This window comes from Erpetoichthys calabaricus, chromosome 12 (genome assembly GCF_900747795.2).
Source record: "Erpetoichthys calabaricus chromosome 12, fErpCal1.3, whole genome shotgun sequence".
Lineage (NCBI taxonomy): Eukaryota > Metazoa > Chordata > Cladistia > Polypteriformes > Polypteridae > Erpetoichthys > Erpetoichthys calabaricus.
In genome coordinates, this window is record NC_041405.2 from 141,019,286 (window position 1) to 141,047,273 (window position 27,988).

A 27,988-nucleotide genomic window follows, 5' to 3' on the forward strand; every position below is an offset into this window, starting at 1 on the left:
GTAGGTCTGTGTGCATTAAAATGCCACCCTTTTCCAAATATCTAGGAAAGGCTCCAAGAACCAAAGCAAAGAAGGACTTTTTGGCCACCAAATCCCAGGGAGATGCCCCTTCCGCTAGACTAAGACATAAAAATGGCAATCTCTCCCAAGAGGGCAAGAGAGGGCCTAGGAAATTAGAATATTATTAATGCAGCAACATTAAACAGGAGGAAAAAAAAATAATTTATATATATATCTGCAACAGGTAATCCTTTCCTCATCCACCTCCCTCTGTGAGCCAAATGAATGTGCTCAGAGAAAATTGACTCATTTATCAGAGTGATGAGGAGGCCGGGCCCCCGGGCCCTGGGACTAAACGTAATACATTTACAGGCATCATTCTTTTCAATCGCTGAATAATTGAACTCCCGAGATCAGGAGAGATGCGCCACCTCGGATTACACTGCCGGCTGGTAGGGAGGAGGGCAGGGATTAAAGGATAGAAGGAGAATTAGTTTTTGCCTGCAGTCCTGCAAGGGCAGACATACCCCCCATCCTTTACATTTAGGTTGAGCTGGGCAGCCAAATCAGATCATATTCCTCCATTATGGCTCAATGCCATTAATTCTTGCCTCTTTAATTAAGTTATGAGCTACTTTCTACAGAAGGATTTTGCATGCGGACAGAAACAAAACACCGAGGATCAGGCATGGATCAGTGGTAAGGAGGGGGTGAGGCTTCCCTTGAACTCAAGTCCTGATGAAAAGTCTCAAAAAAATAAACCGAGAAAGAGAAGGACTGGTGGTTGTGGACACTTTGGTGCCCCACTGGTGTTCAACGTCTAAAGGGGTAGTGAAGCCTATGAGCTTTATGAAAAACTAGAGTGGGCTGCTTGTCAGAAACTGCCCCAGAGTCCACACGGAAAAAGTCAAATCTGAAGACTGGAGACGGTTTTGCAATCATTCATCCGGAGCTCAGGGTTTATAGGTTCATTACTGTCACGAAGACAGAGTACATACAGCAAAAGTCATACTTGGGTGGTGAGCGCACCTCAGAGCAGTTCTGCTCGGACTCTGTGGCAGAGATGCAGGATGAAGCAGTGTTCATCAAAAGTTCTAATGGGATTTACAATTGAGTCGACCAACATCCAGTCTTCAAAACCGACATGGCGACTGTACTCTGTAGAACGGTGCAGCTTTGCTAAGATACTTTAAAGCCAAGAGTAACTGAACGCACCGAACCTCCAACAGGTCTTCCCACAAATCCCAAAATGCACCTCACTGGCCCATGCTTTCAGCTCTATTTACGTTACAATTTATTTGCTTAGCAGACATTTTTATCCAAAGTGACTTACAAAAAAAAGAGGTTAACAAATTTGAGCCAACTGTGTTAGGGTACCATTTGGGAATAAGTGTTACAGGACAGGGTTACAAAATTGACCATCCCAAGTGAAGAGCTCAGAAGAAAACAAACGAGTAGCGATTCCTTCTTCTTCTTTCGGCTGTTGCCATTAGGGTTACCACAGCAGATCATCTTCTTCCATATCTTCCTGTCCTCGTCATCTTGCTCTGTCACACCCATCACCTGCATGTCCTCTCTCACCACATCCATAAAGGGTGACAAAAACCTAACAGCTAGTTAAACAAATTTACTAAACAAGGGAGTCCTCAAACGCTTATTATTAGAAGCTTATAGAGAGGAGTTCACAGTTGGCATGGTAAGGATCATCAGCACAGGGGGGTCATACCTGTTTCACAGATCTACTGTTTCTCTATTCAAGTGTCACAGGAGTCCAACAGGTTCAACACACAAACCGACGCTGGTTGGGACGCCGGCTCAACGTGTCACACACTTAACATGGAGATGACCTACATTTACAAATTGAGCCAACACACATCTTTGAGATGCAGAAGGAAAAATATGGCCGGTATCTGCCCTGAACTGGATGCCAGACTTCCACAGGGCACGCTATTCAAACTCGAATCTGACTAACCTAAACACGCACCATGTAATATGGCAAGAATGTGAAAATACACAGATGGAACACGGGTCAGCAACAGAACTCAACTCACATCACAAGAACTATGAGACAGCAGGCCCAATTCAGCCCAATTAGTAGGTGCTTATAAAAGGATAGGACAACAAATCCATCCATCTTCTTAACTGGCTTATTCAGGGCAGGGCCGCAGTGTGGCTGGAACCCATCCCAGCAATCATCAGGCACAAGGCACGAGGAACACTTGGGCACCAGCCCACATTTTGGTTCAACAAATCAGACCTTTCAGGTCAAGTAATTACTACAGTGATTCTAAACGGAAATAAACTCCATTTATGTCAAATTCTCTGACATGACAGGTTTTCAGTAACATTTACAGCTAATGAGAAGACAATATGGCAGGTAACCAGACCCATAGATGTCATACCACTGCCAGGCATTCGTATTTCCCCCTCCCAGAACGACTCGTAACATACCTGTGATACTGTGTTTGCAAAAACTGGAACTCCTCCTTGATGCGGTCCAGGGTCTCCGGGTATGTCAGTTTCAGGGACTGAGGGGTCCCGGAGGCTGCAGCTGCAGCAGAGGCAGACGAGCCAGGGGGTGGCTGCAAAGGAGCCTGCAGAGAGATCAGACGCATAACATTAAAAAAAGGGCATCTCCATACGAACTGACATCACATGTTCATGTAAGGCAACCCATCCATTAAAAGGACAGAAGTGACTGTGAAGAGACTTCCGGCTTCAGTGCCATCCACAGTGCTCCAGCATCGAAAGCAGACCTATGGCCCAATGACAGGGGCCACTGCAATGGAAGACATGATGCAGGCAGCAGAAGGTAGAAGGGAGTTGAAGCCAGGAAAGGAAATTCTGCCGCTAAGGCGCCACCATGTGGCAGAGGTCAACCGCCCCAAAAACAGAGAGATACATGAGGTGTGAAGGACAACTTTCAGCATTAGTATAGAACACTGAGAAACTTAGCAGCCATCATGTATGAACATAAGCACATAAATATGACAAACTAAAGGAGTCCATTAAGCTCATTTGTTTAGTTAATAGCTAAGCTGTCACATCCAAATAATTCTTAACTTTGACAACCTTTTCTACCTCAACCATGCAGCTTGGTAGTTGGTTTCATATAATTTGGGCTGCACCACAGAAAGACAAAAATAATAGACCTTCACTCCAACTTGGACAGCACCCCAGAATAACACTGCAGCCTTCATGGTGTCTATTTTATCAGCATTCCAAAACCAAAAAAAAAAAAAAAAAAGTACCCTTTGTTACATCTAATAAGTTGCGTCCTAAATGATTACATTTATTCTCCATTCTACTCAAACTTCACTACACGAGATTAAAACATGGACCCTTCATTGCATCAACTTCGATTACACCATTTACTGTTTTATTACAGCCAGAGTTTTACGCATCCTTCCATCTTCTGCCTCTTATCTGGTAGGGGTCACAGGGATAGCAGATGCCCAGACATCCCTGTAGCCACCTCCATCTCCTCCGGGGGATACAATCAGCAGAAAGACAGAATCTCTCCAGCATGCCTTAGGTCTGCCCTGTGGTCTCCTTCCAGGTTGGGCAAGCCAGAAACTTCTTCAGGGAGACTAAAGCACCTCAAGTGGCTCCTTTCGATGAGGAGGAGCAGCAGCTCTACTTTGACCTTTTCCCGAATGTTCTTCTACACCCTTCACCCGATCTCCAAGGCTGAACCGAGACACCCAGTGAAAGAAGGTCATTTCCACCTTTAATATCCGCAATTTCGTTTTTTTCAGTCACTACCTGAAGCTCCTGGTCATAGGAGAGACTATGAGTGCAGTTTGAGGTGAATATAGAGAACTTTGCCTTTTGGCTCAGCTCCCTTCTCTCCAAGACCGACTGGTACAATGCCTACATTAACTGAAGATTCCGTTCCGATCCATTTGTTGGCTTCTTGGCCCCACCACAACCAACATCACTCATGAACAAGAAGATACTTTTTCTGGTGGAGAACTATGACCTCACCACAAACACTTCACATTAAGCTGCAAACTACCCCAGTGCGCACCTGACATCACGACCCGATGAAGCCAACAGGACATCATCATCATCTGCCGGAAAGCAGAGATGTGATCTTGAGGTCACCTCCACCCCTTGGCTATAAAAATCCATCAATCCAAAATGAAATCCCTGGCTTGCATTTACAGCATTTTCTCTTTTTACTAACATATTTTTCATGTAGTGTGCTATTTCTGTTGGATGTGTTTATTATGCACCCTCTCTTTAAACTGGTGTCTACTCCTTGTTTGTGGGTGGAGCTCCAGGAGGCGGGGCCATGCAAAACTTATTGTAAGCTCCGCCCTGCAGTATTCAGTAGAGCGTCATTGACCTTTGAGTGCACACTCCATTGTTTTGCTTCTGTTTTTGAATTTTAATTATTGGATTGCGTATTGGGATTTGTTTGCTCTGGATTGCCATTTTAGGAAGATCTTTTTTTGCCTTATTTCTTGCCATTTTTGCACTTAAAAGATTTCTGAATAAATTTGTTAACTTATAAAGATTATTTTGTGGCCTTGTTCTCCTTAGCCAAAGGTTTTGATGGTTCCTTTTTGCAGGAGGGCATTTGAATGTATTTTTGTGGTATAGTTTTGAATATCATAGAAATCTTTTGGAACTTTGAAACTCGAGGGGCTATTTTATGCTGGTGTAGGCCAAAGCCTGCCTGTGGAATTTGGGCTCAGCCTGGCTGGGGTAGGCATTGTTTGTGCATTTTTTGAAGGCCAACCCCCTTGTTACTATACTAGTATACTCAACTAATAAAATCTATAATGTATACTCTACCGGAGCTGCTCCCCAGAATGACAAAACACAAAATTCACTATCATGCTGCCAGCTTCAGTTGCATTCCAAAGCAAATTAAAGAGCACTCATCACCATTCTCACTTATCAAAATGGTGGGTAAATCATATCCATCGCAAAAAAGGACCCTACCTTAAGCAATAATACATTTAGATAGCATCTTCCCATGTTAAGATTATTCTGGAACGGCCTTGGAGGCTTACCATCCTATCAATAAATGGCTAGTCTTCATCGATACTGAATAATGATTCATGAATGATTACACAAATGTATCTGAAACACACCACAACAAAAAGTCTAAAAAAAATGAACACAGCTACAATGAACCTCTGACTGTTTTGGCAGCTTATTTGAAGCCCACCGAGCTTTACTATCCTCCATAAGTGTAACTTCCAACAAATCTGAGCGGATTCCGATTCCAAATTTATTTTTCACACTTTCAGTCCCTCTTTTCACGCTCGTGGAAGGAGAACCTGTGGTAGGTCAATAAGATGGTCAACTCTGGTGAAAGTGAGGTGCTCTTACAGAAAGGGGACAGCACTTAAGCCACATTTGGAGGTGACGCCGATGGAGGTGTAAATACTAGAAAGATCTGCTCAGAAATATCAAGTGTAACACGTCTTGAGCTGGAGGAAGTGCCAGAAGGTACAATGCAGCCTCCGACTTCACGTGTGTGTCATTCAGGTGGAAGCAGGATTAAGTTCTCCGTTATGGAGGCTTTGACGATTTCACAGTTAATTGTAATGTTGCCTTTAAACCCCAGTGGTTAATTAGTTTAGCACCAGGCCCACCAGCGATTCTCCATGCCCCCCACAGCACTCACTTTCTCTACATCCATGATGGATTGCTGCTCACGTCTTACCACATAACGTCACAAAAGGCACCAGCTTTGATTTTTTGAATTTGAAAAAGGATAAAAGGTGCAACAGCCAACAGTACAAAATGTTCAAGTTTTGAGCAATTTTAAACTTTCATCTTTGAAAATACAAAATGGATGCTGAACTGCTACATGTCACACACGTGCAAGTAGGAGGACGGCGTATGGACCAAGTGAAGGTAATTCCACGCCAGGCCAGGGGGTAGCGGGTGCGCTAAACCTCCTTCTGTTGTCTCTGCAGACCAAAAACGGGAAAACCTGTCTGACTCAACCATGAAGACGTCACTTCTGGTTCCGGCGCCCAGAACTGTGTCACTTCCGGGTCCACTATGACACTTCCTCTTTTGGCATTTAAAGCAACCCCCCAAGAACCCCCAGTCTTGTTTTGGACTCCATCAAGGACACATTTGTCTTGATTTTCAAGACCCATTGCAGCCAGGTAAATTATACAGGTAGCTGCCCCAAACCTTTTTTTAAGTGTGTCGAGTCTGATCATTTCACAGCTAATATTTACTGTATATTTACATTTCTTGCAAAGTTGAATCCAATAGTTGTGAAATAGTGCATTAAAGAGGACAGTTGAGTCGATGGCCTCGATAATTTCTACCAAACCTTCAGAAGCGGTGTTTTCTGATCCTGTGGCTGCCACTCCCACCCTTCACATCCCCTCAAGCTCAAGGAAACCCCCATGTTTACTTGTGCTGAGGGGGGGGGGGGGGGGGGGCGTGAAATAAAATAATGGTTTCTGTACCACTGACACTGGGCATATGTGCACAGCATGGCCGCCTCACCCAAAACCAGCAATCTTTGAAGGGATGTTAACGCCATTTGCCTTTTTGAACGTGCATACAGCTTTCAAACTGCATTCAAAGCCAAATTTCCCCCAGGGGACAAATAAAATTCTCTCTATCTAAATTATACAAAATGAAGTTTACAAGCATACAGAGGTAAGAAAAAGCAAGCGCCATGGAAAGCAACTACTTTGTCTCTAAGTTGGAATGTACTTTTTTTCTTAAACACTGACCAATCAGGGAAGGGCCACGCAATAAAGCATGAACCAATCAGGGAAGGGCCGCGCAATAAGCTCATGCAACTCAGAGTGCGCATTTTCAAAAAACCTGCATTTTTGAGAGGCCACACCACAGTGCACATACGTCATGAAGTGTCCATGTTTGAGTGTCGAAAATACCAGGGTAGTGTGGATGAAAGGTGAAAATTTCACCCTTGTTTGTTCTTAATAAATAATAACAATCAGCATGGATTCAAAGTAGCCTTATGGTACAGAGGCTCATTCAATTTCTGCTATTTGAGATCATATGGCGTGTGGGTGTGTGTGTGTGTGTGTGCCCTGCAGTGGGCTGGTGCCCTGCCCGGGGATTTGTTCCTGCCTTGTGCTGGCTTGGATTGGCTCCAGCAGACCCCCGCCCCCCCCGTGACCCTGTGTTAGGATATAGCAGGTGGGATAATGACTGACTGACTCTAATGCCAAAGTGAAAACAGATCTCTGCAAAGTGGTCTCAGTGAAGTACAAATATAAAACACAAAATAAATGGTATAAAGTATTCACCCCCTTTAATATGACACCCCTGAACCCTCACAGGTGCAGCCGATAGGTTTTAGAAGTCCTAGAATTAGGACATGCAAAAGTTTGGGCACCCCAACATATCTGCAGTATCAGTTAACTTTTCCCAAGTTGGTCTCAGAATTTCATTAGCTCATTAGGGCTATGGCTTGTTCACAGTCATCGTTAGGAAACCCCAGATAATGCCGATTACAAAGCTGTATAAAATGCTCGGACTTCACAAACCGTCCCAACCATCAGCAACCACTGGAACCTCCTCTAAGCAGCCACCTAGCACACTGAAAAATAATATAATTGAGGACCACAAAGCAGGTGAAGACTACAAGAATATAGCAAAGTGTTGTCAGGTAACTGTTTTCTCAGTTTGTAATGTTATTAAGAAATGTCAGTTAACAGGAATAGTGGAGGTCAAGTTGAGGTCTGGAAGACCAAGAAAACTTTCTGAAAGAACTGCTGGTTAGATTGCTATAAATGGGAAATAAAAACACCGGTTTGACTGCCAAAGACTTTCAGGAAGATTTATCAGACTCTAGAGTGGTGGTGCTCTGTTCTACTGTGCAGCGACACCTGAACAGACATGACCTTCATGGTAAAATCAGCAGAAGAAAACCTTTCCTGCATCCTAGGCACAAAATTCAGCACCTGAAGTTTCCAAATGAACATCTAAACAAGCCTGATGCATTTTGGAAACAAGCCCTGTGGACTGATGAAGTCAAAATAGAACTTTTCGGCCACAATGTGCAAAGGTGTGTTTGGAGGGGGAAAAAAAAGGGGTCCGAATTCCAGGAAAAGAACATGACTCCAACTATTAAACATGGGGGTAGATTGATTAGGTTTTGGGCTTGTGTTGTAGCCAGTGGCACAGGGAACATGTCCCTGGTAGAGGGAAGAATGGATTCAAATAAATACCAGCAAATTCTGGGAGCAAACATCACACCATCTTTTCGAAAGAGGATGGGTCCTACAACAAGATAACGATCCGAAACAAACTTCAAAGTCTACAATGGAAAACCTCAAGAGACACAAGCTAGCAGTTTTTCCAAGACCCTCAGAGTCCCCCAACCTAAACATCATTGAAAATCTGTGAATAAATCACAAAAGAGCAGTGTACGCAAGACGGCCCAAAAGTCTTCCAGAATGAGAAAATGTTTGGAAGGATGAATGAGCGAAACTACCCCAAAAATAAGAACCGGAAGACTCTTGGCTTGCTACATTTACAAGCTGTGATATTTGCTAAAGGGGGTCTTATGAAGTACTGACCAGCTTAGGTGCCCACACTTTTGCTTCATACCCTTTATATTTGTATTTGGTACAAAATACCAAAAAAATAATAATTTTGCTTAAAATATTAAGGAAATGTGTCATCTTTAACTTTATGCCTTTTGATGATCAGTTCATCTTCTGCTCCCTTAACTATTCACAGTAACAGACATTTTTTTAGCAAGGGGGCCCAAACTTTTCCATGCCACTGTATGCGGTGAATCTCCCATTTCTACCATTTTGTGTTACTTATTTATCTTCTTTTATGTGGCAGTTGTACTGCATTGAGATCTGGGGAGTGTGTGCCCACAAGAATAAACTGAAGTCCTGCAATTCTCATAGACTCAGGCTGACATGGCGTGGACATTGTGACAGCACATTAAAAAACGAAATATGGTAGATTGTGGTCATAGGGGGATGCACACAACTTAGGTATACTAATATGATATTTTTGCCTAACGTTGAGTATTTTGTCAGCATACACCACCACACTAGTACCACTCTACAAAGTCTGGGGGGGGGGGGGCTCAATGCGGTTTACTTTGAAATTTTGATCCTATTGCCTGCATGCTGCCTCCAAAAATGGACACTAGACAGCATTCTTCCAATCTGTCCTGGTCTTGTTTTTGGCAATCACTTGTCCACCGTGGCCTCACCAAGAGTAAAATCAGCATGGTCTTCACAGCTGGTCGCTTCAAGGGTCGATACATTTTGTGATCAGTGACTTCTGCCACTGTTATCTTGAACAAGTCTGGCCATTCTTTACTGACCTCTCTCATTAAGGAAGGAGGTCTCTTCACCCACAGACCTGCCACTTCACTGGGTGGCTTTTCTTAATTAATCCATGATCTGTAAATCCTACAGACTGAAGTGTGATAATCTCAGGAAAGCAGCAGTTTCTGGGATGCTGGAACCATGACAGGTATGGCATTGACCATCATACTGCACTCAGTCACTTACACCCGTGTTTCTCAACCCGGAGGGTTGGGGGTCCATGAGTTGCTATTGTTTACAATGGTAATGAGCTGCAGTGGGTTTTGGAAGGCCATGAGTGGGTCATCGCACTTGATATCTCCCCCCACTCTGATAATAGCACTTGATTTACCAAGGGGGACCTGGACACAACCCACTTGGCAGATGACAAAGACACTTCTGTGTGGAAAAAGTGGGTCAGGACACCAAAAAAAGCTAAGAAAATGACTTACACCCTCCATCTTTCCCTTTCTAATATTTGGTTGACAACAACTAAATCTTCTGATCAGGTCTGTGTGCCATATTACTGGGTAGAGCAGGCCATCTATGTCAACAAGCAGGTGTTCCTAATGAAGCGAACACTGAATGTAGTTCTGTATTTTACAGCTTACACACTCATCTTCCACCCAGCCATTGTCTATGCCAGCGTTTCTCAAACTTTAAGTATTTGCAAGCTGAGTTTTCATAACAGTTTTAAATCGAGCCCCCCTAACGTTTTTTTGAAACCCTAATAAAATGTATTCCTATATTTTTTGCTGCCGATACACCGCTACAAGTTTAAAATTTTCCTACGAATAGCGAAATTATGCCACATATGGCAACATTCGCGCCCCCTTTTTTGTTACTTCTAGAAACTTATAGAACCACTGGTCTATACCTGCTGTCTCCGTGGCGCAATTGCAGGTTGAGAGCAAATCAGGAGCTAATCCTTGGGACGGCAAACGCCTCACAGCCAGAATATAGATAAAACGTCAGCTTATCTCATCTTGGCCCCCTCTTACCCGACCCAAGTATCGCGACCTTAACAACAATGAGAGATGTTCCCCAACCACCAGTGCTACACAATGTTTTCAGGACTTCACTTGTCCTGGATTGCTCAGAGAGTGTGTTGAGATGTGCTTACAATGCCAGAATAAGGCGAGTAACCTGGTTATGGAAGATACTAGTTTTCTTAAAAACCTCCCCCCGTTCACATGCACCAGTCCACTTATGGAGATCGCCTTTGGCAAAACATTCCAATGCTACTAAACTGCGCCAAACAAAAAAAAAAAAAAAAGTTAAACATCATCATCAGTCAGCATGAATCTGGAAACTAGCATGGAGTCGTTGTGGGGAACAAAACTTCTAAAAGTAACTTAGTGACATTTCTGAGATCATGGGTTCACATCCCACGTCCTTCCTGCGTGAAGAGCACTTTGGAGTAGTGAGAAAAGCGTTATATAAATGTAAAGAATTGTTATTTTCATTACTTACAAAAGTAACGGAACAGATTATATAGTTACTTATTATAAACTGTAATGTGTTATAAACAGTGCGCTACTTTTGGCTTACCTATTCTTCTTTTGTATCAAAAGCCGCACAATTCACTGGCCAGACTTGGTAATTAAACGGTAAGGCCGCCTGTGAACCTTCACGTGAATGACCAGAAACACAGCCAAACGTGACCATTTTCTCGTGCTTTATAAAACTTGTTTAGTCGGTCATGTGCTGTGCAGTTAATTACATTCTTCCTCTTTTTACACTCTCGACCTGAGCGCCCATGAAGACTTGCGGTATGAACACTGGCCGCTGTACCAACCGATCACATGGTTTCAACATATCGATAGCAAGTAGTTGGAATATTTCTAGGTTTCTGTTAGTGGATTGCATGTAGCACACCACTTTTCTGCTTGGTTCTGTGATTGAGTCATAAAGAGCAGAATACTGTCCATCACGTTCGCTTTTTGCCGTACACCCAAGTGCTGCTGGGATAATAACGCAGGTTTATTTTTACTTCAGTGAACTTTACAAAGTCATCTGACTACTTAACAGGTTACCTTCAATACCACAACCGAGATTGTGCTGCGGAGTTTATCATGTTATGTTCAACTCATTGACGTAGATTTAGGGATTTCTGAAAGGATGAGACACATTCTTTCTGCCAGGAGAAGGAACATTGCCATCACCTGAGCATTTGCCTTAGGGCACTTCTCTTTGTGGACGCTGCCACTATTTTCTACCCATGGCACCTGGAATGTGCAGAGTAAAAAAATGCAACAAACATGTACAGGCTTTGACATTCTAAATTGTAAACTGGTTAAGGGTTTATTTACATGGCTAAATAACTGAGTTACTACGGAGTTACAGAGAAATTGTTGTGTGTTAACCTGGTTTGACAGAGACCAATATCCCAGGATGTCTAATTGGAATTGTGGGTATACATGGCATTTTTGAAACTGGGTTTCTGTGAATAAACAGATCATTAAAAGCACATATAAGATGCACTCACTGTTGTCATAAGTAGTGGACGGTGCCCTGTACCAGTGCAGAAATCCGTAAAAAGTTTTTTGGACAATGCAGAAACAATGCTTTGCCATGGCAGTGTGTTTAGAAACGGATTGTAAAAGAGGTGCTATATTGCGCCCGACTCGGCACAGACTCGCACGAAGGCACGTGTAAAAATAACTAAACTTTTTATTTTCTTCACCTGTGGGGCACGTCATCCCCATGAACCCCACAGGCACAACACAGTCCAAAAAGCACAATCCACCAACACAAAACACTCCCTTCTGGCACCACCACTCCTCCAGTCAAGCTTCGTCGTCGTCCTCCTCCTCCCGAATCTGGTCACTGAGTGGTGGTTGCTGGCCCCTTTTATAGCCCACCCGGAAGCACTCCAGGTGCTGGATGACCCGTTTCCGGTTGCATTCTCGGCTGGGACTGAAGATTCATCCAGCCAGGCTCCGGGCCCCATGCAGCGCCCCCTGATCCCAACAGGGCTGTGAAGAACTCCATCTCCCATAGAGCCCTGTGGGAAGCTGAGGCACCCACTCCAACCCAGGGGGGCGGCCATCCAGGGGGAGGTATTGCACTGTCCAGGGCTGCTCCCCCTGAATATACAGTGAAAGGGTGTCCCAGCCAGGCATGGGACCCGGCCATCCACCACAGGACCGAGAACTTCAAAAACGGTTGGACAAGCGTTAAACGTTATAGGATGCTCATCCACGTCCACTATTTGACAGCAACATTGAAAAAGAGTCCATACCAGGATTCTGATCAGCAGATAAGGATTTTGGCCCCTTGCGCACCAGTCAGCCTATAAACAGCAGATCACTGGTGCAAACAGAAAGTGGAGCAGCCATGTTTACTGCTAGAAAATAACAAGGGAAACCAATTGGTTAAGGTTGAAACTTTGCCACTGTGACTAAATCATTCTATATGTGAGCGAGGAAAGCTGTATAACCATCCATCCATCCATTTTCCAACCCGCTGAATCCGAACACAGGGTCACGGGGGGTCTGCTGGAGCCAATCCCAGCCAACACAGGGCACAAGGCAGGAAACAATCCTGGGCAGGGTGCCAACCCACCGCAGGACACACACAAACACACCCACACACCAAGCACACACTAGGGCCAATTTAGAATCGCCAATCCACCTAACCTGCATGTCTTTGGACTGTGGGAGGAAACCGGAGCGCCCGGAGGAAACCCACGCAGGCACGGGGAGAACATGCAAACTCCACGCAGGGAGGACCCGGGAAGCAAACCCAGGTCCCCAGATCACCCAACTGTGAGGCAGCAGCGCTACCCACTGCGCCACCATGCCGCCCAGCTGTATAACCAATTCAAACAAAATCACACAAAAGTACAGGTAATGATAGATAGAAAGATAGATATGAAAGGCACTATATAAAATCGATAGATATATTGGCGTAGATACACAAACACACGCTTGCCACTAAGAGGCATGGCTTACAGGCCAGAGTCTTACCCACTAAGCCACACTCCAAGTACAGAGTTGACTCAAAAATATTCATCACTCACTTGTTTGTACAATATGTCATAAGCATGGCATCTTAACGTATGGGCACTGGCCCCAGGAGCACAGGGGGCTCACATTTCTGATGCCTACATACATTTCTGTTTTGCTATCAAAACAGGGGCCCCAGTGCACTACTAAGGCAGGGGGCTGATGATGCTGATAAGACGACCCTGGTCATAATAGGTGCCTCATCTTTGCTTACTCTCCGTCACCATTGCTGGAGGAGCAGGTAGCCCATTTGCAGGTCCACATTCATGTTCATCCCATGAGTTTCTTTCTAAGGCACACAGGGCTGCTTTGCATTAGATCCATCAAGAAGGGAACACCACGACACCAACACATTTCTCTTCTAGAGCATGTGATGGTCTGTACAACAGCAGTGCAACCACTGCTCCAGCACGAATTAAAGCCCAAGTCCACAGAGGCATGCTGTCCTACTTTTCTCAGTAAAGAGTTGCTGCCCAGGAGGTAACTGAACACCAGCAGAAGGCTGATTTATACTTCTGCGTCGGTCGAGCCCAGGGCTGTGAAGTCGGCACACAAATCCTTCGACGCCTCTATTTATGGTACTCGGGCGCCTCTATTTGTGATTTAAACCAATATACAGTAACAGTCAAAAGTTTGGGGTTACCCAGAAATTTTCACATTTTTGATAGAAACGGACACCATTCAATTTATTTCAAAATATAGCCAATGTATTACTAGTGTGTACAATGGCTATCACTGCTTGACGGATATTTAATTTATTGTTCACATAAGGCTACACAGCCCTGTCTTCAGCAGCAATTCCTCCAGTGTCCTAACGGTCTACTCCCTTAATTTATCCTTAACTGTCCGTCCCTCGCGGCTCCGCCCATGTAATAGTGAAACACGACAGCGAGGAGGGCCCTGCCTGGCTCTCCACTCCAGACATCACACTTGCCCCTCCTCTCAGTCGATATATATATCAATCCTGCAAGCAAACTATGATACTTAGTGCGATGAGATAGTGTCGCAAAATCAACCGGAATGTTCAAGCAAATTAGAGAGAGAGAGAGAGGTCATGTGTTATTGCTAACTGGTTATTAGAGAAACCTTTCTAATTGCATTAGCACCACTGAAACCTGTTATCCTGTTCATTTGTGTTACAAGGTACTGGCATTCCTAAGGTTCAGTTATTTCTAAGTCTATTTAATGGTATCTATATCAAGTATGAGTTTCAATCTAAAACAAGAAAACTGATGTTAAAACTTTTGAACGTTGGTGTATTTACTACGCAGACTGAAAGCACACAACCTACAAGATACAAAGCATTTTAATCACTGCCACCAGGAATCACCAGGCTACTTTTCAGTAACCCAACCAGTTAACATCTGGGTTTAAAGGCAGTAGAGATGCCAATGTGCCTTTTTCATAATATAGATTTATTAAAGAAGTTACAAACGTGGAGTAACATTAAACAAAAGACAAAACTGACTCCCCAGCCCTTGTATCTCGATACGCACCCCCTCAATTAGGAAGACTACACGTCGTGTCAAACCGGACCCTACACAGACCCTTATGACTCCGATTGGTCAGTTTGGGAACAATGCACTGTATTTCCTGAAATGCGTTGCCGTTCATCTTCCACTATTGTGTAGTACAGATGGAGCAGATCGAGGAAAGACTTGTGTCTATTTTCTAACTTATGGGTCATCTATACGAAAACTCAGCACACCACCACAAAGACAATCAGATGGTGGGACAATTTGTGGGGTGTGTGGCCTCAAGGGGGAGCTCCAGCTCCCCAAACACCCCACACAAATGCTCAGACACAGGCATAAAAGCACAAAGTCTTTGTTCATGGGAAATGCTTTGTTTAAGCGTTTCCCACACCACAACCACAAATCTAGCCAAGCACACTGTAAACAGCACTCAGCGATATTCTTGTCTTCTCTCTCTGCTCACTGCTTTTTCCACTTCTCACAAGCTTCATCTTCCTTCCTCTCAACTCTGGCTCATCCCTGTGTGGCAGGCAGCTCCTTTTATCCAATTCTCAGAAGTGCTTCAGTGATATGGAGCTGCGGCTCCAAAGCACTTCCTGGTGAGAAAGGAGCCCTGGAGAGCCTCCACTGGCACCCCCCATGGGACGAAGGGGGCTGTCCCCCAAGAGACTACAATACCCAGCATGCCCTGTGGGCACCCATGCAGGGATCAGAGCCTGGGTTTGCTGCCATCTAGTGTGCTGGGGGAGACAAAGCCCTGTGTAAGCCATCTCGAGGATATGCCAGCTGTCCTTCACTGGCAATATATCAGCGAACATTGGTTTAGAAGTCGGCAAATTTCTTGCCAATGGAATGTAAATAGGACATTGATCATTCACCACAAACACCGCCAGCTAGCATTCATGCACTGCCTGTGGTGTGACACAGAGGCATAAATTGTTCTCGATGGCGTAGGCTCAATGCTGAAGTATAAATCGGCCTTTAAAGATGAACTTGCAGAAGTCAGTTCAATTTAATCCAATCTGATAGAAGGCTGAATGAACTATTAAGACTGTGGTCTACTTCAAGCATAGATGTTAAGACCACCAAAAAACAGACTGGGTATTACAGCATCCCTATGCCAACTGTCAGGGTAGCCCACATTTATTTCCTAAAAGCTTCAGCAATACAAAAAACAGCAGCAGCAGCCTGACCGTCCACTTCCTTCATTCAATTTTCTTAGACTTCACTTCCCACTTTCTTCAGGCACAACACCCACTTGCACCTTGCAGCAAACCGCACATGCAGCTCTTGCCACCCACGCCACTCTTCGCTGCTCCAGTTTTCCCAGCATTAGTCCTTCGCTGGAGACGTCGATGACAACGACATCAGAGATTAATTAGTACAGCTGCACCTCCATGCCAATTAGGAGCAGATAATTGCTTCGTTAAATGACAAACTTTCAAAAGCTTTCCGTTGATTACAGTGACACAAGCGGTAGTGCTTTGCCAAGTTAATTAATTAATATGGCTTTGTTAATTGTATTAGAGATCCATTCAGAGAGAGGAGCCTTTCATAGGATTTTGTCTGGGATAGGCAATACCCCCCCCCCCCCCCCAAAAAACCGCCTTGTGAAAGATCACATGACCGCTCCAAAAACAGTTCCATTAAATTCAAAGCTCCTTTATTTTTGGTACTTGATACACTGTTATGACCTCATTCCCCAAAACCACAGTGTCCTTAAGGACATTTTAATAAATGTTATTGAAGAAGCAACAGTAGACATGGCGTACACTCTTTAACAGGGGCGCTGAACAACAGATGCCTTCTACAAGTCCGAGAGCCAGGCTCTTCAAAACAAAGGGTCTCATTCAAATAATATTTTGTTTTTCTTTTTCCTTCCTTTCCCTTTCCTGTAAGGGAGCACGTCATCTAATGCTGGACTCACATGCTATCGGACAGACGGTGAATAAGAGTTTCCGAGTCAGAAATTCCATGTGAATGTCCTACAAACCTCGGAGCTCAGATTTCGGACAAATCTGAGAGAAAACGAAGACACCTGCATCCTTTCAGTTGGGAAACAGCACTGGTCGTTCGCTCTAGGAAATACATAGTCATGGGAACACCAAGCATGGACTGGCATCCCAGCCGGGAAGGTTCAAGGCACCTTAGCCAGGGAGAGACCACTCACGTGTTAGTATTTACTCCCTAGATAAAACAGGTGGCAGTTTTCCTAGGCAACGGTACCTGCATGGATACCCGCAGAGCAGGCTGGGAATTGCAGTCCCATTAGACAGCCCAGATGGGTTCTCTGGGTGCCACCAGGGGGAGCTGCAGAGACAGACCCTCCCTACTTTAAGGCACACTTCTCCCGACCTGGAAGTGCTCCCAATGGGTACAATACAATACAATACATTTTATTTTTGAATAGCCCAAAATCACACAGGAAGTGCCGCAATGGGCTTTAACAGGCCCTGCCTCTTGACAGCCCCCCAGCCTTGACTCTCTAAGAAGACAAGGAAAAACTCCCCAAAAAAAACCTAGTAGGGAAAAATGGAAGAAACCTTGGGAAAGGCAGTTCAAAGAGAGACCCCTTTCCAGGTAGGTTGGGCGTGCAGTGGGTGTCAAAAGAATACAATACACAGAACAGAACAAATCCTCAATAAAAAATTCTAAAAAATTTTTTAAGCACGGAGCAGAATTTAACAGTAGATGATATCACATAATAAGATTTGAATAATTTTAGACTCCTGGAGGCCTCATCCATCAAGCTGCCTCCCCCATTTGGCCATTCCACGGCTGAAACAGTGTTGGGCCAGCCAATCCAATGAAAGGACCCCTCTTTCTCACGATTCCTGCGATCCTCCATCAGGGATGACTTTACCTTAGGCAGGCAAAACAACTTGGCAGGTGGGCCGTGGCATCAAGTGCCACATTTGAGGGTAGTGCTGTAATACCATACAAGGCCTCCAACGCCTCGCATCAAGGAGTCGGGTGATAAAGGACAAAACTCACCTGGAGGAGAGGAAGAAGAGGAGAGATAAAGACGGGGGGGGGGGGGGGGGGAATCACGGTTTTTATTTAGAGCTTATGCAACATTTGAGAGAAGCCTATGAGAGGCATCTGGAACACTGTCTTACTCCCGAGGGGAAATTATCTTTTCACATGACCTTTGGGGTTGGGGGGTGTCAAAGCACAGGGTCAGTCATTGTACAGCACCCCTGGAACAATTTTCAGGTTAAGGGCCTTGCTCAAGGGCCCAATGGAGTAGGATTCTGTTACTGCCAGAGGGGAAATCTTACATTTATGAAAAATAAAATGTTTATTCGAACCCGGGCCCTGTATTTCTGTTGGTGTGGTTGGGGCCTAGAACTCAATGGCATCCCCTACTGCTCACTATAATAAATAAATGAAATCCTAAGGGCTGTGTACAGCTGTCTTGCGATTACTCATGAACCACTGGGGTGTGATTTTGGTCTTAAACTGAAAGCGTATGATGGGATACACGTGAGGTTAGGTTAGGAGCACGCGCTGACACAGCACATTGCTGCACCCACCACACGACAAACCAACTCAGGATGCACATTAGGACCCGAGTGAAGCCATGCAACGGGTGACACCTCAGCACCACACTAGTTCAGATGGAATGGATCCAATGCGAGGTTTTTTATGGTGGCTGGAGTGCCAATTCTGCCACCAACCCCCAGGTTTTTCCCTGCTCTTTGGAGGGCCTACATGCAGGGATGGATGCAGATTAACGTCATACCCAGGACAGAGCAATTGCAGGTTAAGGGCCTTGCTCAAGGGTTAGGGTTTATAAAAAAAAAAAAAAAAACAACACACCTGGGGTAGTGGCAACCTCTGCCAAGACATTTGGGTCACAACGTCATTACAGTTAACTGCACAAGGAAGTGACAGGCAGAAAGGAAAACAGCAGCAGCATCATCTGCTGAGCATGAAACAAATTGCAGAAGCCGCTAATGTGATAAAGGAAACCACCATAAGGAGAAAAATGAAGTGTGGCGCCATCTGCTGAGCATCTTTACTGCTGGACGGAAAATGTTTATTGTGATATTCAAGCTCAGCCCTGGCAAGCTCATATTATTAATAATCTGCAGGACACGGTACACACAACAACTTGTGTCTTCTATAGCCCAAAATCACAGAGACATGTCTCAATGGGCTTTAAACAGGCCTCAGAGTCCTTAATCCCTTGAAACCCTATGACGACATGAAACCACTTTTGGTTTTGAAGAAATCCACACAAGTTCAGAATTGATAATAAATTGTAAGTATTGTGTTAATTGATCATCTATCGTGCAGAGGATACTCCGTAATAGGGCATCATACAGGATACAGAATGTAAGAAGACAAACAAGAGAGAAAATCATACCAACAAACGAGTACCACTTTGGAAAAGTTGCGTGGCCACTGTGCTCATTGTCAAGATGCATTTTTCATGGTGAAAACCGACTGTTTTGTCAAAATGGCTCCATATGAACCGCCTTTATTTGAGGACCGGAGGTCAGTTGATTTCCTAGCAAAAAGTTAACCCATTTAGCCATAAACGCCATTTGTGTGATCAAACTGCATTCAGAATGAAGCGATTCACATTTATTGTTTTTATTTTGCTTTTTCTTCATCCCGAGCCCAAGTAGCAAATCGACAACGACCTCACGTTTCTTCGAAAAATACAACAAATTCACTTGAATACACTAAACAGGGAAGGTGAAAACATCACAACTCAGAGCTACAAGAATTCTAACCCCACATAAAGGAGGCGTCATTGCTGCTCTCCATTTGCTGCCAAATGCTAGTCTCTCACTCTCAGCTGTCTTTCCTTGATGCAATTCATCAATTCCTTTCTTGGTTTCCTCTTCCTGTTTGTTCTTCTCCTTCCTGCTGTGCTGCTCATGTGGTGTGGTGGTCTCGCTTTTACACCAGGACCACTTAGAACTGGGGGCCGAGCTCAGTTTAATTGAAGGCCAAAAATTAAACTATGCGCTTGGCACAATCAGATACTCCACCTTGTGTCTCCCATCTTCCCACTTTATCAACTTTCATTTCCTAGGACATTACAGCAAGTTAGGAAAGCTACCAGCAGTCACAGGACCAAAATCAGCATGGAGTGAAACAAAAAACGACATCACTGCATAAAATCGAGAGAGAAAGAGAGAGCGGCAGACCAGACACAGACGAGAATTTGTAGCTAAAGCAAAGTACATCCATCTACACTTAAATTAATATACAGCATGTCACAGCTAGGTGACACTTTAAGAGACCAGGCATAAACATGCTAGTGACGGATCACACGGACCACTTTCTCAGTTGGAATTCACCAACAAACAAGAACTGAAAGACAAAAGCATTATGAAGAGGGTGACAGCAAGCAGGTAAGCCATGGAAGGCCATGTGTGAAATTGAGCTACTATCACCTTCATAACACTCTAACATTGTCGTTAGCCTAAAGCTCTTTATAGCAGTTGTTGGATCATTAAAAGTGGCCAGTTACCACTCCAACTACAGGTTAGTGGCTACGGTGCACCATACTGTGCTGAAAATTGCAATCAAAGTTATGTTTCAGCCAGGGCTGCTCACCTGGTTGGGGATCAAATCTTTCTTATGTCATCTTTTGTTCATATTAAATCTAATCAATGTTGTCACGCATGCACGTAAGAGGAGCATCTTCCAGACTCGGAGGTCTGTCATACCACCTTGGGATAAGATGGAGCGCAGTCGCCTTATCCCTCCACAGCACCAAGACAACGCCCCGTGAGGGCAACTGACTCCGCCCCTTCTCAGAGTGCGGTCACTAACTGCAGGGTCTCCTTATCCCTCCACAGCACCAAGACGACGCCCCATTAGGGCAACTGACTCCGCCCCCTTCTCAGAGTGTGGTCACTAATTGCAGGGTCTCCTTATTCCGCCACAGCCCCAAGACAACACCCCATGAGGGCAGCTGACTCCGCCCCCTTCTCAGAATGTGGTCACTAACTGCAGGGTCTCCTTATCCCTCCACAGCACCAAGACGACGCCCCATTAGGGCAGCTGACCCTGCCCCCCTCCTCAGAGTGCGGTCACTAACTGTGTTGTCTCCTTATCCCTCCACAGCCCCAAGATGCCCATACCCCCCCCCCCCCCGTCAGAGCGCTATTAAACCTGGGCAGAGAAACGGCATCTATCACCGGACCAAGTTGACTCAATGATTGAGCTGCTCTCTCCTGAGCAAGACACCCTCCAAAAGACAGGCTAAATCTCGCCAGCTTCCTTTGTACTTCTCACACACACACACGGGTTTTGATTGCGTTATCAAAACGGTGCTTTTCGCTTACATTTTGTTAGAATTAAATGGGATGAACTAACTGCTGTCCCAAATGTTCACCTCTCTTTTCGGGGTCATTCTGTACTCGACGACAATGTTTATCTGCATTTTTTCTTTTTTCGGATTTGATTTTGTCAATGTTTCAATGCCTTTGTTATGCGCCTTAAGTTTTGTGGATGGTTTCCCCCAAGAGGTGGGACCGCCAGTCAATCACCACTAGGTACTGCTCTCAGCCCCATAAAGGTGAATGTTTCCCACAGTTCCTGGCAGTTCATTCAAATGCACTAGGGAGTAGCGGAGTGGTTTTTGTCTCTTTGCTTATCACGTTTTCTGGATTTTTGACCTGGCCTTGGACCGCTCTAGTTGGACTTTGGTCGCCTGGGATTGCCTTTGCTGCCAACTCCTTTTTGTGCTCCACAGAGCTTCATGGTATTTTAGAGCATTTTCAGTAAAAACAAAATCTTATATTATGACAATTCTACGTGGCTGTTTTACCAGACAGGTTTTTTTTTGATGGGTTCCCCCTCTAGTGGCCATTTTAGGAACTGTTTAAGCTGTGTAACAAATCAGACACTGGAGGCGCATTTTAACACCATGGGGCTTAATTACATACGGATACAATCTATATATGAAACGCATCTTTTTGAGAAAGCTAACAGTCATCACAGGCCATCATAACCCATTTAGAATATCGATGAGGTGGGACGCTTTAAAAAGGGCCTTGGGGTTTACAGCTTGACTTGTAAATGCATTTTGGTTCTTGTGAAGGTAACAAGGTGAAGAATAAATTCATTTGAAAATGTTAATTCAGTGTGGGATTGGTCAAAATAGGTGGAAGGCAGGAACCAAGTGTGGATGGACAGTCGGCTGTCAAAGGTCACCCTCGAGTCTCTGTTTAATACACACGGAGAGAAAATGGGAGGACAAGTGGAATACGTTGGAGTAAAACCTCTGCACCGATAAGTCAAGATGGTGCTAATCCACAACGAAAAAAGTAACTTCATAAAATGGTGCCATTTATTTCCACTCAATAGTGCTTATTTTAAATATGGCGATCAAACATTTGCATCTATTGTTACTACAAAAATTACGGTAGTTGTTGGATCTGCTTATTACAATGATGTTGCCTACTGTATTTCCATTTATCTGAATTCAGTTGCCCTAATTCAGGGATCTCAAACTCCGGTCCTGGAGGGTCGCAGTGGCTGCAGGTTTTCATTCTAACCCCTTTCTTAATTGGTGACCAGTTTTTGCCAATTAATTCATTTTCCTTTCATTTTAATTGACTAGTTTCCCCTCCCATAATGTGTTCCCCTGAATTTCTTCATCGTTCCTCTGAATTGCTTTATTTCTTTCTTAAATGGCACCCAAACAGAAATGAAATGTGAAGTGAGTGAGCCAACAGAAGACCAACTAAGTCAAGCCCTCAAACTCCAACCAATTCCTTAATTAGGCTCTGATCCTTGCCGTTAATTAAACCCGTTTTTTTAATTTCATGGCTTGTTGCTGTTCTCATTGTACAATAGCAGACATTTCCAAAATTGTTAATTTTCTCTTTTCTAAGAGCACTGTTAAAATGTTTTGTGGACCTGAGCAAATCAGCATTCCCAAGACCTTCATCTTTCTTTATTTTCAGATATTGCAAGATGGACACAGATTGCTGGTCATATTTTGGCTCATTTTATATCTATCTCATTATCGTTTGGCTGAAAATTAAGGAAAAAGAAACAAATTATTGGGTCAGAGTCTTCAAGAGCAAGTCAATTAAAATCAATTCAAAAGAAGTTCATTAGCAGCACAAACAGGTCAGTCATTAAGAAAAGGATTAGAATGAAAACCTGCAGCCAGTGCAGCCCTCCAGGACTGCAGTTTGAGACCACTGTCCTAATTTAAACCAAACGTGCAGCTCTAATGCACAACTTTCTTCACGTATGAGCCAATCAGAGCGTAGACACACCCAGTCACATGATGATGTACTTTTTGTTTATTGAGCCAGCCTCCAGCCGTACATAACGTTATACAGCCTCCCGTCTTCATATACAGAATACATATGAGGTCTGGTGATGTAGGGGGGTGTGACAGGTTCGCCGGATTACTGAAGGCACACAAGCAACTATCAGACGTCTACAAATACTTAGCAGTTAAAAAAAAATGTATTTTATGTGGCAAGTCTTGATCTTTGATTGACACTGCACAAAAAAAAAAAAAAAGAGATTCACAAAATTCTTTGCAATTATCTTTAAAGCCACAGTCATTCTTTGCCAAGAAAAATAACAAAAAAAAAAAGTCTTTAAATGGCTAGCAGACAGCCTTGAGGTCACAATCACTCTTAACCCATTAGGAGTCGTGTTCAGCGGACTCTGAGAAGGGCAGAAGGACAAATGGATTGTAATTGCCTTTCACCACACTACTAGCTCAACTGGATGAATCCCAGCCTACCTGTTATAAGTCAGTGCAAAAATAATGTTCTATACCATCGGTGGGCAAAGTCAGTCCCGGAGAGCCGTAGTGAAGAGGAGGCTGTAGGTTTTGTTCCAACCCAGTTGCTAAATAAGAATCGTTTTGGAGATGCTGTGACTCGGCTGTCTAGCCATCACAATTTGGCACTCCTCAAAGTTGCACAGATCCTTATAGTTGCCCATGTTTCCTGCTAACACCACATCACCTTCAAGAACTGACTGTTCTAATATATTCGAACCCCTTCATAGCTGTCATCATAACAGGATAATTAGTGTTACTCAGGTTGCCCATTAGGGGTTTTAATGTTGTGGCTGATCGGGGTGTGTGTGTGTGTGTGTGTGTATGTGTGTGTGCATGTGTATAGATATTTAAATATAGATATTAGTAACGGGTGGCCATGGCCATTACCTAGCTGGGACACCAGCTGGATGGAAGTACCACGGGGAGAGAACTTCGGCAGGGCACTTCCTCCCCCGGGACGTTAGAGGGCAGCCCTCTTGGGCAGCATTGGCACCATGGATTTCAGCAGGGCACGCTGGGAGTTGGAGTTTGGCCCTGCCTTGTTGGGTTCCATAGGGGCCAACAGGGGGAACTGCAGGGCCCTACATGGGGCTTTCACCACACCTGGGAGTGATATCCAGGTCTGATTAACGAGCCACATGGAACACTCCAAGGGTCAGCTTAAAAGGAGCCGCCGCACTCCACTCGAGAGCCTGAGTATGGAGGAAGAAGGATAAAGCTTGCCAAGCTTTCCTTCAATGTGACAAGGATTTTTGGATACCAGACTTTTTGGAAGAGAGATTCACGCCCACCCAAGTCCCACAAGACAAAACTTTTGCCTTGAGATTTCTTCAAGTCACGTCCTCCTCTCAAACATTTTCAAACAAGACCACGGTCCTCTAGCACTGAGAAACGAGGAAGTCAAACAAATTTACGCCAAAAATGTTGATTGGTTACACGGCAGATTGGTTAAATGCATATCAATAGACTATACTGAAACAGTTGGTGGTGATGGTATGGAAGATGAAAATATCAACTTACAGTATTTGTAGAATATCTACAATCGTTAACACCGTCCGGTCTTCCAACAAACAAATTACTGGAGAAAGAAGGATGTACAGTCAAAGTAAAAAGTATGGGAACCCTTTGGAATTATCTGGTTTACAGCATGAATTGGTCATAAAAAGTGATCTGATCTTCATCCAAGTCACAGGTACTGATCTACACAATGTGCTTAAACCAATGCCACACAAAATTCTACTCTTTCATGTCCTTATTTTACAAAATGCTTTCAATGTTCACACTGGTAGTGGAAAAAGTAAGTGAACCTTGGGATTTAATAACTGGTTGTCCCTCCTTTAGCAGCAATGACCTCAACCAGGCGCTTCCTGTAACTGCAGATCAGACCTGCACGTCTTGCGGGTGGCATTTTAGCCCATTCTTCCCTGCAGAACTGCCTTAACTCTTCCATATTCTTTGGTTGTCTTCTGTGTATGGCTCTCTTCAAGTCATTCCACAGCATCTCAATAGGATTGAGATCTAGGCTCTGACTGGGCCACTCCAAAAGGTGGAGTTTGTTCTTCTGAAGTCATTGTGCTGTGGATTTGCTGCTATGTTTGGGGTCATTGTCCTGTTGCATCACCCAGCCTCTTCGGAGCTTAAGTTGACGGACAGACACCCTCACATTATCCTGGAGAATTTGTTGATAAACTTGTGAATTCATTTTTCCCCTCAATAATGGCAAGCTGTCCAAGTCCCGATGCAGCAAAGCAGGCCCAAATCATGATGTTCCCTCCACCATACTTTACTGAAAGGATGACGTTTTGCCATGGACTCCTTTCTTGTTCAATGTTTTGCATATAGTTGACTCGTGAACAGAGATGAAGAAGTCATTAGAACTGGCTAACAAGTCCTTTGCTGTCGCTCTAGGGTTCTTCTTTACCTCACTGCTGACTTTGAGTTGTGCTCTTGGGGTCATCTTAGCAGGGCGCCCACTTATAGGCAGAGTAGCCACAATAACAAATTGTCTCCATTTATAGACAACTTGCCTAACAGTAGACTGATGAATATCTAAAATCTTTGAGATGACTTTGTAACCCTTTCCAGCCTTATGTAGATGAACAATTCTCGATCGTAGCTCATCAGACAGCTCTTTTGTGCAAGGCATGATTCCCATCTGGATATGCTTCTTGTCAAAAGCTCAAACTTTATAGTGTTTGTACCAATCAAAGTAATTCGAGGCCACATCTCTGAACTTGTTTCATTAAATGGACTCCAAGTGTGCTAAATTCTGACTGTAATGAGCTTTTTAAAAAGTCATTAGCTGAGGGTTCACTTACTTTTTCCAACCTTCAGTTTCACAGTTTGAATGATCTATTCAATATGGTCACAAATGCTCTGAAAATCTGTGTATCTTTAGTTAAAAGAGACTGTGTTTGTTCATTATTGTGACGGACATGAAGATACGACCATGTTTAATATGGGAATTAGACATAAATATAGATAAAGTAAAAAGTATGTGAACCTCTAGGAATTGACTGTATGTAAGAAAGGTAATGCAATACATCTTCAGGGGATAACAGACAACTATATTATATATAAAGTCATGAAAAAATTTGGGACCCCCCTCTCAGCCTGCATAATAATTGACTCTCCTTTCAACAAAAAAAAGATAACAGTGGTATGTCTTTCATTTCCTAGGAACATCCGAGTAGTGGGATGTTTTCCGAACAAAGATTTTTAGTTAAGCAGTATTTAGTTGTATAAAATTAAATCAAATGTGAAAAACTGGCTGTGCAAAAATTTGGGTCCCCTTGTCATTTTGCTGATTTGAATGCATGTCACTGCTCAATACTGACTACTTGCAACACCAAATTGGTTGGATTAGCTTGTTAAACCTTGAACTTCATAGACAGGTGTGTCCAATCATGAGATATAAAAGGTATTTAAGGTGGTCAATTGCAAGTTGTGCTTCCCTTCGACTCTCCTCTGAAGAGTGACAGCATGGGATCCTCACAGCAACTCTCAAAAGATCTGAAAACAAAGATTGTTCAGTATCGTGGTTTAGGGGAAGGTTACAAAAAGCTATCTCAGAGGTTTAAACTGTCAATTTCAACTGTAAGGAATGTAATCAGGAAATGGAAGGCACAGGCACAGTTGCTGTTAAACCCAGCAGGTCTAGCAGGCCAAGTAAAATACAGGAGCGGCATATGCAAAGGATTGCGAGAATGGTTACAGACAACCCACAGACCACCTCCAAAGACCTGCAAGAACATCTTGCTGCAGATGGTGTATCTGTACATCATTCTACAATTCAGCACAATTTGCACAAAGAACATCTGTATGGCAGGGTGAGGAGAAAGAAGCCCTTTCAGCACTCGCGCCACAGAGTCGCTTGTTGTATGCAAATGCTCATTTAGACAAGCCAGATTCATTTTGGAAAAAAATGATTTGGACTGATGAGACAAACATTGAGTTATTTGGTCATAACAAAAAGCACTTTGCATGGCGGAAGAAGTCGAGGGTCGGATGAATTCAACCCAGTATCAACAAATTCTTCAGTATAATGTTCAAGCATCAGTCACAAACTTGAAGTTACGCAGGGGTTGGACATTCCAACAAGACAAAGACCCAAAACACAGTTTGAAATCTACAAAGGCATTCATGTAGAGGGAGAAGTACAATGTTCTGGAATGGCCGTCACAGTCCCCTGACTTGAATATCATCGAAAATCTATGGGATGATTTGAAGCAGGCTGTCCATGTTCAGCAGCCATCAAATTTAACTGAACTGGAGACATTTTTTAATGGAAGAATGGTCAAAAATACCTTCATCCAGAATCCAGACACTCATCAAAGGCTATAGGAGGACAGCGCCTAGAGGCTGTTATATTTACAAAAGGAGGCTCAACTAAGTATTGATATAATGTCTCTGTCGGGGTGCCCAAATTTACGCACCTGTCTAATTTTGTTATGATGCATATTGCATATTTTCTGTTAACCCAATAAACTTAATGTCACTGCTGAAATACTACTGTTTCCATAAGGCATGTCAGATATTAAAAGGAAGTTGCTACTTTGAAAGCTCAGCCAATGATAAACAAAAATCCAAAGAATTAAGAGGGGTTCCCAGGCTTTTTCATAGGACTGTATATACACACTGGCTGTCTTTAGCAGTTTTTGGTGTCTATACTTCCTAACAATTCTGCAAAATTTACCCTTAAAGAGGGTGGAAGATTTTAGGAAATTCTAAGAGATAGTACTGCATGTGGTATTACCAGTGGAGTGGCTTATTATACTGGAAAATGATGGATGATTATAGAACAAAGCTAAGCCTTCACATACACTACTATGTTTTTGTTTAAAAACGCAGACATTAGTCTCCATTTGTGCCTTTCATCCACGCTACCCCAGCATTTTAAATCCCAGAAACAGACTTTTGATAGAACTC

General features: G+C 43.8%; 1 protein-coding gene across 4 annotated transcripts in view; it reads right to left on the reverse strand.

The window, feature by feature from the left end:
• Window positions 1-27,988, reverse strand: part of tle2a (TLE family member 2, transcriptional corepressor a) — a 125,646-nt gene that overhangs the window by 80,297 nt on the left and 17,361 nt on the right. For all 4 annotated transcript variants that reach the window (XM_051935260.1, XM_051935259.1, XM_051935262.1 and 1 more), the window contains exon 2: window positions 2,452-2,594. In XM_051935260.1, the coding sequence (XP_051791220.1) occupies window positions 2,452-2,594 (143 nt within the window). The remainder of the gene's footprint in view (window positions 1-2,451; window positions 2,595-27,988) is intronic.